Here is an 11,918-nt window from a genome sequence, read left to right as displayed (position 1 = left end):
CTTTCTTTCATAGCCTGGCTTGCTTCACTCAGCAACAGATCCTCCATATCTGACCACTTTCTATCAAATTCCAGGGTCTTGTTATTTTTTATGGCTGAGCAGTATTCCATAGAGTATATATACCACACTTTTCCAATCCACTCATCGGTTTATGGACATTTAGGTTGGTTCCATGTCTTGGCAATTGTGAATAATGCTGCAATAAACATTGATGTGCAAGCACTTTTCTGACTGAGCATTCTCCTGTCTTTTGGGTAAATACCCAGAAGTGGGATTGCTGGATCAAATGGTAGTTCTATTTGTAGATCTTTGAGGAACCTCCATATTGTTCTCCACAGTGGTTGAACTAGTTTACATTCCCACCAACAGTGTAGGAGGGTTCCCTTTTCACCACATCCTGGCCAACACTTATCACTTTTTATATTCTTAATCTTTGCCATTCTGACAGGGGGTAGGTGGTATCTCATTGTGGTTTTTATCTGTAAGATTGGGTGAGTTCTCATATTAGTTTCTTCAGATAGAACCCTGAATGATTCATGCATGGGATGAACTGTCCTGGAGCTTGTGTACAACCTACAGCAGCACCAAATTTCATTTATTTGTAATAGGGTAAGATTTTTAACCAGTTTTAGAACAATTTCCTTCTATAGTCACAGAAATATTATAGTTACCATCAGCTGAATGTTAATTTATGGATATATTTATTCTTATAAATTCATGGAAATTACCTTCAATGCTTCTAAGGACAAAAATCCAAAATGTGAGAGGAAAAGGCGGGCTGTTTGGAATTCCTGGGCAGGGGATGGGGGCTTGCAATCAGTAATGGGGTCAGGAAAACTTCTCTTCTGCAATGCCTCCTCGCTCTGCTGCTCAAGGCGTATTTCATAAGCAATCTGCTGGGCCATCCCACTCCTTAATTTTTCATGTCTCTCTTCTAACTGAAATAAAGCAAATGTTTCATTTTTTGGAACTATTAAAAAGTACTCAACATTAATTTTAAAATGAAAATAAAGCTATAAGCAGAACTGAAAATGAAGATAATTTTCAGAGGTCAACAATGTGTTTCAGTTTAATATAGAACTTTCAATTAAGCAAACGTGTTTCCAAGTTAAAACAAACACCAAAAACTTTCCTATAGACTAAATAATTGTTCCTTTGTCTCCTTGCAGTAATTGAAACCATTCCGTCTCTGCTCCCCTTCAAATAGGCAAAAAAGTGGCAGAGTTAGTGCTCTGGCCCCCACTTCAGATCATCATCTATCTTTGCCCTGCAGCAGCCTCTCACATTTTGAAGTCCTTATCTGTGTAAGTTACATGACTGCTCCTTTAGTGAGCAAGGATCTTTTTCTCTCCATCTTGGGCTCACAATTCTACAATCTCTTCAACCTTCATGAGTGGTCACACACAGGTATATCCTGAACCTCAGACATGCCCTACTTTTAAGGACTGTAATTCTGAAATTCTCTCTCCAATCATAAGTTTTCTTCCTGCAGCTGTTCACACCTTCACTCCTTAAGCCTGTACTTTACCAACCCTGTGAGGCACTCCATCCATCCCCACCATTAGCATCCTTCTGGCTTCACCTGTTCCCCAATTAGGCTCAAATCCAGAAATCTAACATCTTAAGACTCTAGCCTTAAGCACATAAAATGGCTATGTTGAAACTTATCCTTCCAAATTCTTACCCCTGTCAATCACCACACCATGCAAACGTTTTCTTATGCTTCCTGATCCTAAGGACTTTTAAAGAAAATCAGTGGAGTGAATTAAAATAACTATACTACAAATGATGCTATTTAATTTCAGTTGGACTTCTTGGCAATTTTAAGAACCATCACTGATCCTCTATTGCACCACCAAGAAGTAAGGTTAAAATTTACATAAGCTTCCTTAACTTATTTCCACTCAGATGTCTCCAAACTGTTACCTACTCTTCTCTCCTGTCTTATGAAGTATCCCTTATCTTGACCCTGCTGCTGCTATTGCTTATAATTCCCCCTGCCCATTTTACAGTGTCAGAAAACCCCTCCCCATTAGTTTCGTCCCTTCAACCTATAAGCATGTCCAAATTCCTCCCATCTTCAATGTTAAAAAAAAAAAAAAAAGAACAAGAAAAACTAGCCTTGCCTTTCCTTAGCTAGGCTGTTTCCTCATGCTAGTATCCATCTATATCCCTATTCTCACTGCTAACAGTGTTACTTACACTCACCCCCTTCCCTCATTCATCGCTCCCTCTCCAGCCCCTTTCACTCTGCCTCCCACTATGCACTGTGGAGAGTGGCCAATCTGAGCAAACACGGTGAAAACACGTTCTGCCACCTGAGTCCTGGCAATACACTACTTTGAACCCACTCTCAAAGGTCACCTACAATTTTGTGCTCACATCCAGGGGTCTTTCTCACTTCTCTTTTTCCTTAATCTCTATGGCATTTGGTATTGCCCTTCCCCCATTCCTGCCCTTTTGTTCTCTATGTCCTGACATATGCTCTCCCACATTTCTTGAAATTCTTCTCCTCTGACCTAAGAGATCAATTATTTAATCTAAATAATTATTTAAATTAATCTAAAAGTAAGTAATTTTTCCTATCTCCTTAAATTTGTCTTCTTTTGACAGTCTTTCTGTAAATGGCATCAATATCACTGTCATTCAAGTAAAAAAATCTAAAGTTGTTTAAGCTCTTTTCTTTCCCTCACCAATCCAAGACTGCTTGACTCTGCCTCTACAATACATTATATATGTTAAACCTCCACTCTCAGCGACCTTGTCATTCATTTCTCCCAGTTAGATTGTCACAACAGTCTGTGAACTGATCTCCTTTCTCCAAATATCCTCCACCCACCAGTCTGGTCATGTCACTACATTGATGAAACCTGTCATGCAACAGCCCACACAGCCCAGTGGGCTCTAAGAGAAATCCAGTTCCTTTCAATCAGCCATAATCAATAATGTATTTGTCTTATACAGTGACCTCCTGGATGACAGAGATACAGGTCATTTTATAAATCATCTCTAATACCACAAAAGGCAATGTATTGACCATGAAAGTTTTTAAAGAATGTTTATATTCATCCCCCTAAAAACAGCTAAAAGTAATTTATCTTACCTCTTCAGTCACAATTTCATGCAAATCTGGAATGCTCAGATCTGCTTTCACAAAAGGAATTTTGTCCACCTCTTCAGGAAATGGCCGATGTTTCACAGTATATTTAAATCCAACATCATTTTTGGGAACTGGGCGAGGTTCAGGCACAAAAAGCTGTTAAAATAAAACAAACACCATTATGTGTACTACATACAGTCTAATGCCCGCCTGTATCAGCAGGTACTTCCCTGGTCTCTTAGATGCCTGTTTCCCCAGAATTTAAAGTCATGGAAACTCAGCAAGAATCTCCAAATGCCACAGCCACCAGTGAAAGTGAGTGGCCTGTATATGTGTACACTCTATTTTACTTTTCTAAAAATGTTTTCAACTTACAGATCTCATGACTGACAAATGGATTGTGGACCTCCACTGCCTCAGGCCTGACATTCCCACTTTTAGTGGAAAACAATGGCTGAGATGATTAAGACTCAGCTTCTTTCTTTCCAGGAGGGCTCTCAAATCATTCCACTGAATAAAGTACAAGTTTAAGCCCACTGAGCATCTCTAGGAAGTGAGTTCAGTTAGAACTGTATTACCACAGCAGAATAGACAGAATCTAAGCACCAAATCAAGGTCTTCATGGCTCCAAACACATTTTAATATGTATATACTACATAGTAAAACATCAATATATTTTTGTTCCTTTCCCCCTCAGTCTTTAGTACTAACTTGCGGTTTACAGAGCTGATGACAGAATATGATCAACAAAATGCCACCAAGAGAAAATAGGAATGTGTTCCTTACAGGATGATAAACCATCTCATCTAACAGAGACATTATTGGGGAAATGTCTCTCTTAAATTTTGGTGAAAAAAAAAATTTTTTTTTGAGCGGTTTTGCTATACAGCACATGCGCTCACCAGAAAGAGAGGGAGAGAAAGAGACAGAAAGCAATAAATCACCCCCCAGGGTGAATGGCCACACCGCAATCCCTTCTCCTCCATTCTCATTTCAGGATCTTGGGCACATGCCTGGTGTGAGTTTAAGCCACCAGGTCTGATACTCGAACCGCAGTCAACTACATGGGAGACCAGCAATGTAGCCATTACGCCATCTGCTGGTCCCAAATTCTGGTGAAATTTTATCAAGTAATATTTTAAAACAGTTTTTAGTAGCATAAATTAAAACTTACAATCTAAGGGAACCAGCAGTTAGTGTAATAGCTATGTCACTGGACTCCCATGTAGTCGACCATGGTTCGCGTCCTGGACCCGGTGGCTTAAAACACGCTGGGCACGTGTGCGCCCAAAATCCCAAGAGGAGAATGGAGGAGAAGGGATTGCGGCGTGGCCATACCCCCTGGGGGGTGATTTCTTGCTTTCTGTCTCTATGTCTCTCTCTGTCTCTCTGGTGTGTGTACATGCCCTATAGTGAAAAATCTCTCCCCCAAAGAAAAAAGAAAAACAAACAAAAAACTTACAATCTAATAATTGAACCACAGTATACAAAATGAATCAAATTCTATTTAAGTGTTACTGTGTATGGAAAGAAAAAGATCAGAAGGAAATCCACTAAAATATTAATTGCAGCTATTCCTCTGGAAAGCAAATACAGATGATATAAAATTTCTTCTTTTATTATGAAATTTCCCAACTTTTCTCCATGAGTAAGTATTAGTCATAATACCATAAATGTTATAAAGAAAATAAACTGAGCCACCAAAAAAAATTCATTAAATTATATGGCATATTTTTAAAAATCATACAGCATATAACCAATTACACAGGAATATATCATATAAAACAGTTTGAAATGAACTCCCATTGCTAAACACATCAAAGTTCTGGCCAATTTTTTTTCATACATAGTGTGTATCTATTTTTATCATATGTAGAATAGCACAGGAAAAACTGAGGCCACTGTTTAGAACAGTAGCCCCTACTCCTAAGTGGTTGTCAGAATCATCTGGAAAGCTTTGTTTTTTTGAGAGGTTTTTGCTATAGGGCGTGTGCGCTCGCCAGACAGAGATAGAGAGAAAGTGAGAAATCACCCTCCAGGAGGGATGGCCACGCCACAATCCCTTCTCCTCCATTCTCCTCTAGGGATCTTGGGCACGCACGCACACGTGCCCAGTGTGAGTTTAAGCCACCGGGTCCGGGATGCGAACCGCGGTCGACTACGTGGGAGTCCAGCGACATAGCCATTACGCTAACTGCTGGTCCCCTGGAAAGCTTATAGCCATTACGCTAACTGCTGGACCCCTGGAAAGCATTTTGAAACAAAAAAAACACCTGTCTTGATGATGTCTTTCATGAGTAATTCAGTAGATCTGGAATTCTAGGTTCCTAGGACTATAATTCTGATGTGAATTCACTGACTGAGAACCCATCTAGGTAACAAAAATATTTATTTTACCTGTGAGTCTTGCTAGAATGTTATTTAACCTTTAAAGCACAGTGCACACACATGCATACATGCACACACACACACGCACACTTTCTCTTCTCCAGACACACTCATGTAACTTCTGATGGATACCTTTTGATTTGCTTTTGCTCCTCTGGGTAAAAGGCAAAGCTGTTGTGCCCAAGCAAGTCTTCCAGACATTCCCCGGACCAGCACAGTGACAGAGGGAAAAAAATCATCTAGAAAAAAGTTTGTATAAAAGTTTTATTTCAGACAACCACCATTTAAAATCAACTTGTTATCAACTGTAGAGTTTCCTGTAATCAAAGGCTTAGCATGGAATTTCCTAAACTTTGAAATTTGTGTACTACTTTTGTGGTTTCTGCCTTATCCATGGACCTTAATTACTATTGTCATATGTTAGAGCAATCTTTTTTCCTGCTTATTTTTACCTTAAATTAACTTTAAAAGGAAACTGACTCTACTTTAGATGAAAAATCATGCATTTTGTATATTAATTACGTATTTTTTAAACTTATGTTTAGATGTATCTAAAACAAGGTCTACCAGCTATCAGTTAATATCATCTCCTATACTCTAATGGTACACATACAGGTTTTTGAGAATCACTGTCCTAGCAAATACTCTTACCCTCTCAATGTTAGGAACAGCCTAAACACAGGAAGATGGCCTGGATGTTTGCAGTGCTGATGTCTTATGTCTGTGCCTTTCTGTACCACTGCCTACCACAAGTAGGCACTGTTCTATCCCAGCAAAAGTTCAGGGCCAGGGGTAGGGAGTGGAGAGTAAAGAACCCAGGACGGACTTCCTACGTGACCCTGATCTTGTTTATTCCCTTCTTTAACCTCAGGTATAGGAGTCCAATTTGTTCAAACTTTTCTCTATTTCATCTGCTATTAACTATTACAATAAACTATAAAATATTCTTATAAATCTATAAAATTCCAACTACTTATATTTTTTGGTAGCCTCCCTTCCTATGCAATGAAATCACCTGGAATGAAAGAAGAGAGCCCTTAAAAACATAGCAGCAGACCCTAAAAAAACCTTGAACCAGGCTAGGAAGCCTAAAGGGGAAACTGGGATTTTGCAGATTCCTTGGCAGGTAGGTTGGGAACAGGAGGCTGGAAGAATCAGAAATAATAGTCACAGGCCAGAAGTCAAGTAAACCCTAGATCTACGGTAGAAAAAGAAGAGTTATCTGCAGAAAAAACTTGGGACCAACACTTCTGGAGTTGGGTAATAATAAAATGTCCCATTCTATTTCATATTCGAGTCACCATAACATAATAGAAATCCCCAATGTATTCTTTTATCCCAAACTACAAGGCAACATATCACTTTCATTGTATGGACTTATGAGATCATACTCATATATCAACAGAATTTGCACAGGACTCTTAAGACTCTGTTCACGATTGCAAAGGCAAGATGGCAAGTCTCTAATCACTGAGCAAATCCTATCACATGGGACAACAACAGAATGGGACAGTATAGGGTTTAGAAAATCTGAGTTCTAGTCCTAGCCATATCACATGCTTTTCAAGTTACCTTGGACAAGTCACACACCCTCTCTGTGCCTCAGTTTCTTCACTTGTAAATGAGGGAACTGTACACTATGTGATTTCCTAAGTTTCGTCATGCTTACCAATTCTGTAACTTTCAATTTCCTTTACTCTCTCAGCAATGAGAATCTGAGAACATGCTTCCTTTACATATGGGCTGATAACAGTCTACATATGGGTGTTACATATGGGCTGATACCATCAGAAAACAAAATGCACTTTGAGTAGTTGGGGTTGCAGAAGTAATTATGTATCTCAAATGGCTTACAACTAGGGGGAGAGAAGGGAGGAAAACTGTGTGTGTTGTATAAATAGAAAATCACTAACAGGTTTTCAGTAGGCCACTGGCAAGGTTAGATCTGTATTTGAGAATGAATGCTGTGACTATTATGATGACAACAAGTAGAATGGAGGTTAAGGATAAACAAATTTTGGGTTTGCAAAGGGGGTTGGGAGAGAGCAGGTAGGAAGAAACTGCAATAACTAGGTAAGAAACAGTAAGGCCCTGTGCTCAGATGTATGGGGAGGAATACAGAAGAAAGGAAAGATTCCAGAGTCACTGGGGAGGTGGAAACTTAGAAACTAATTATAAGGGAGTAAGTAAGAGAAAGGAGCAGGCCAAGATGACTCCTAAAATTTCTAGCTTGAGTGGATGGCTGCCAATAACTGAAATAGTACAATAACGAGTGAAGGGCAGGGGAGCAGAGGAAAAAGTGCCAAAGTTCAAGAGGAAAGAATGAGTTTTATACACAATAAATAACATTTTAAGAAATGCACTAAATAAAATTTTATAAAGCTATACAGCCATTCTCTGATATTTCAGGTATACTTAGCGAATCTTTAAAAGATTCTGCTCAATAGGTATGTTCTATTTCTAACCCATTATTCAGGTACTATCGTCCCACAGCTAGAAGTCTTGCTGACAAGTACACGACAACACAGAATTCAGAATCTTTCCTCCCCTGTCCTGGGAAAAGCTGGACAGTACTGATGGGCATATTCATCTAGCAGTATAGAAGGCTCAAAGTGCTAAAACTTACTCTGCTCATTTCCAAGAGGTTGCTCCAGCATTGCCAGGATGACACTGTTATCCAAGACAAAGTACCGGAAACTATGCTTGTTTATGGTTGGCAGCCTGGAGTATTTAATCAAAGTGGTCTCATTCACCAGACTACAAGGAGAGGCAGGACCACTGGGTGAAGGAAACGCGCCAAGCAACTGCATAATACTACGGAGAATGGAAAAGACAACAGTTAATTCCAAGAGCAAAATCTTAAGTTTATTTCATGCATCAGTGTCCTTCCACTCTTCTGAATTTTAACTGACCAGAGTTGTGCTTCCTCTTTGCAGGTCAGATTACTCCCTTCCAAGACTGAAAGGCCCATTCTCTCAATGCAAAGAGATGGTGGCCCTACTTTCAGCTGAATTTCTCTCTAGGACTTGCCCTTGACCGGTAAGAACCACCTCACCCAAAAGCACCACTTCTTTCTGAGATAGGTCATGTCCAATGAATGACTGATGCAGGGGTAAAAGTCCTGACCCACTCACCCCTTCTTGACAGAACTCTGAAAGGTCAAGCCCAATGCAGAAGGTTTGTTGCAATTGCATCCCAGTTTAATTCCTTCCTCTGTCTAATCCTGCTTCTTTTACTTTCCCCATAGGAATAGAACTTTCCAATAAATTTGTTGCAAGTAGACTTCTGAGTTTCCTACCCAGGAACAAGACTAACCACACTTCCAAAGCATGAAGCTAATGAAAAAGAGTCACAGATTGGCCAAAACCCCTGTTTTTCGGATGAGGAAACAGGTTCAAAAGCAGTATGTGATTGTTAAGAGACCAGAAACCAGGGACTGCTGCTTTCTCACTGTGTGGTCATGAGTAGATACTGTCCTAGTTTTATAGATCAGGAATATGAGGCACTAATAGTTACATCTTTCAGAACTATTAAAATTATTACATGAAAAAATTGTATTTACATAAATATACATATATGTGTGTGTATATAGATGTGTATATATGTGTGTGTTTATACATATAAACACTCTATAAACTGGAATTCAATTGATCGAACCTAAACATCCAGAAATGTATATATCCATACAGATTTTTGCATATAGTCAGTGAGTAACAACAATAACTTACATGGCACTTACTAGTGCCAAGCATTGTTCTCAGCACTTTACACACATTATTTCATGTAGCTTCATAATAACCATATGAGATAGGTACCCTTATTCCCATTAATAATGAAGAACGTGAAGCAAGAGAAAGCACTTTGTAATTAGTACATAAAGATTTTACCCTGTGGTTCTAATATCACCTGACCCATCAATATGCATCTCATTTGAAAAACCAATATCCCACAAAATCACTTTTATCACCTCAATCCTTATGCAGAGTGACCTCTCCTCTTCTCTTTCACCCTAAGGCATGAACCCACAGATATCTCATAATGGAAGGCAACATTGCTCACTAGATACTTTTCATTTTCTTTCCCCTTCTATAAGGAGAATTTTCTAAGAATTTCAAGGACCAAGAGAACCTGATGATGAGTTTGGGCCTCCAACAACAGAAAATAGGAGAATTACCAGGAGATCAGTAATGATAAAATGTCTTTGGTTTTCTAAAATAAGCCAAAGATGGATGTCATAAAGCACATGGACCAAGAAAGCCTGTATTCCATGCAAGATTCTGAGATATAATCAAACAGGTTGCTGGTAAAAGAATAGGCTAGTAATATGAAATCAAACCAGTCTAACTACATTTTCTCTTCTTAAGTGGCTAGACTGAAAAAGCAGATGAATACTTCTGAAATCAAGACATACAAGTATTGACAGCGTATCATGATAAACTTGTAGAAAAGATTAAAAAGTAAAATGTCCTTCCACTTCTTCAATCCACCATCCACCCTGAGCCTGCCAGCCAGGATCACAGGCACACAGGCCGTGTACCTGGCATATACAGGAAGCACGTGAATCTGGTATCTCTGTTCAATATTTTTACCAATGTCTTTGATTAGGACACAAAGGACAAATTCATTAAATCTGCAGTTGACCAGAGTTGAACTGCAGGGATGATAATATCTGCAGAGACAGATCAAGAGGTAAATGTGTAAAAGAGATTCGTAGAGTTTAGTTGGCTTAATAATGCAAGTCACCAGGTTTCTCAAAAACCATTACAGTCTCTAAACACATTTTAATGAAAATATAATATTCTATAGAGTCTAAGGTCATCAGACCATATCTAGAATCTTATACTAGGTAAATTCCCTGTAAGAAGTACATAGTCAAATCTATAACACTTAAGGATAACCCAGGATGACAAAGATACTTAAATCCTTGTAATATGAAAAATATTTTAAAGTACTTGCAAAAATAAGTCAGAGATAACATGAGCATTGCCTTCAACTATTGTTACTGCCTAGAAAAATGGATTCCATGGGAACCAGCAGTTAGCATTGTAATGGCTATGTCGCCGGACTCCCACGTAGTCTACCGTGGTTCGCGTCCCGGACCCGGTGGCTTGAAACTCACGCTGGGTGCGTGTGCGTGTGTGCCCAGGATCCCAAGAGGAGAATGGAGGAGAAGGGACTGCGGCGTGACCATCCCCCCTGGGGGGTGATTTCTCGCTTTCTGTCTCTATGTCTCTCTGTCTGTCTGGCGAGCGCACGTGCCCTATAGTGAAAATCTCTCCCCCCAAAAAAAGAAAAATAGATTCCACTATTAAAAAATCTGAATGAGAATAAGCAGGTGGGAGTTACAGTGGGAAAGAATTTTAGCTCAATGTAAAATATTGTTTTGATTTCCCTCATGAGAGAGAGATGAGAAACCTCAAGAAGGTTTCATATATGACCACTTCCCCCCCATCCACCCAAGCATTTCCAGCCAGTCAGGCTCACAGGGCACACATGCAGATACCTAGCATGTACAGACTGACCCAGGAACTAGGCCCCAATTTTCCTTATGGCCTCCACAGCAAAGTGTTGTATTACCACTGCACCGCCACAGTTGGGCCCAAAACATCCAGTTCTTAATAATGAAAATGGGCAACCTTGAAGATTAGAGCATTTAAAAATTAGAAACTAAATAATTTGGTAAATATGTCATAAAGGTGACTTAAGGATGAGTTTCTGAAATGATTCCAAAGTCCTAATTCTTAATTTGTTAGTATGTTAAGAGGGAAAAAAAAAACCACAACTACCTAGTCTATATTCCATAATTGTGTACCAAATGCTCAACACTGTGAGGGTTGTTGAAGACAAAAATGTGGCCTCTACCCAGATTGGGGAGACAATGCTAATATGCATGTACTTAACCAGTCAGCTCATGACAGTATAGAATTCCGTCATGCCATATGGTAGGGTCATACAGAGTGAGCAAACAGGTATGAGTAAGAATCACCCTTCAGAAGCAAAATAACCGAAAAAGGTCATAGAGAGGTAGCTAGATTTGATATGAGGAATGAACAGCGGAAGATGTGGTCAAAGGGGGAAAGGAGGCCCTGAAATCCAGGAGAGAAGAAGCAGAGGCATGCCAGCTTTGTAGCCACAAATGTCTACTAGGCCCAACGATAGCAGAAGGAATGTACTGGGGAGCAATAGAAAGAAAACTTGAAAGTTGGATCAAGGAATGGAGACCAGGTGGCGGGAAACGGAGATTCACACAAGGTTTCCAATACTCAAGTAGCAGGGCGAGGATTAGCTTAGCAAAGAACTCAAGATGAATAGAGAGGGTTAAGAGATTGAAAACGGAATCAGGCAAGGAAGGAGAGACTGCACTAGAATGCTATCTGAGGTTAGAGAGGATGGATGAAAACTTTACAAAAATTAAGTCTACTGGACTCAG

At 39.5% G+C, this 11,918-nt stretch overlaps 1 protein-coding gene across 2 annotated transcripts in view; it reads right to left on the bottom strand.

Annotated features, from left to right (window-relative positions):
- RALGAPB (Ral GTPase activating protein non-catalytic subunit beta) overlaps window positions 1–11,918 on the bottom strand; it is a 111,022-nt gene that overhangs the window by 21,139 nt on the left and 77,965 nt on the right. For both annotated transcript variants that reach the window (XM_006144130.2, XM_014586154.1), the window contains exons 19-22: window positions 8,115–8,302; window positions 5,621–5,727; window positions 3,104–3,256; window positions 729–938 (exon numbers count right to left, since the gene is read on the bottom strand). In XM_006144130.2, coding sequence (XP_006144192.1) covers window positions 729–938; window positions 3,104–3,256; window positions 5,621–5,727; window positions 8,115–8,302 — 658 coding nt within the window. The remainder of the gene's footprint in view (window positions 1–728; window positions 939–3,103; window positions 3,257–5,620; window positions 5,728–8,114; window positions 8,303–11,918) is intronic.

Source organism: Tupaia chinensis, unplaced genomic scaffold (assembly GCF_000334495.1).
Source record: "Tupaia chinensis unplaced genomic scaffold, TupChi_1.0 Scaffold000115_1, whole genome shotgun sequence".
Lineage (NCBI taxonomy): Eukaryota > Metazoa > Chordata > Mammalia > Scandentia > Tupaiidae > Tupaia > Tupaia belangeri.
The sequence above is the reverse complement of the archived record's forward strand: the minus strand, read 5'-3'. Positions and strand labels throughout refer to the sequence as shown.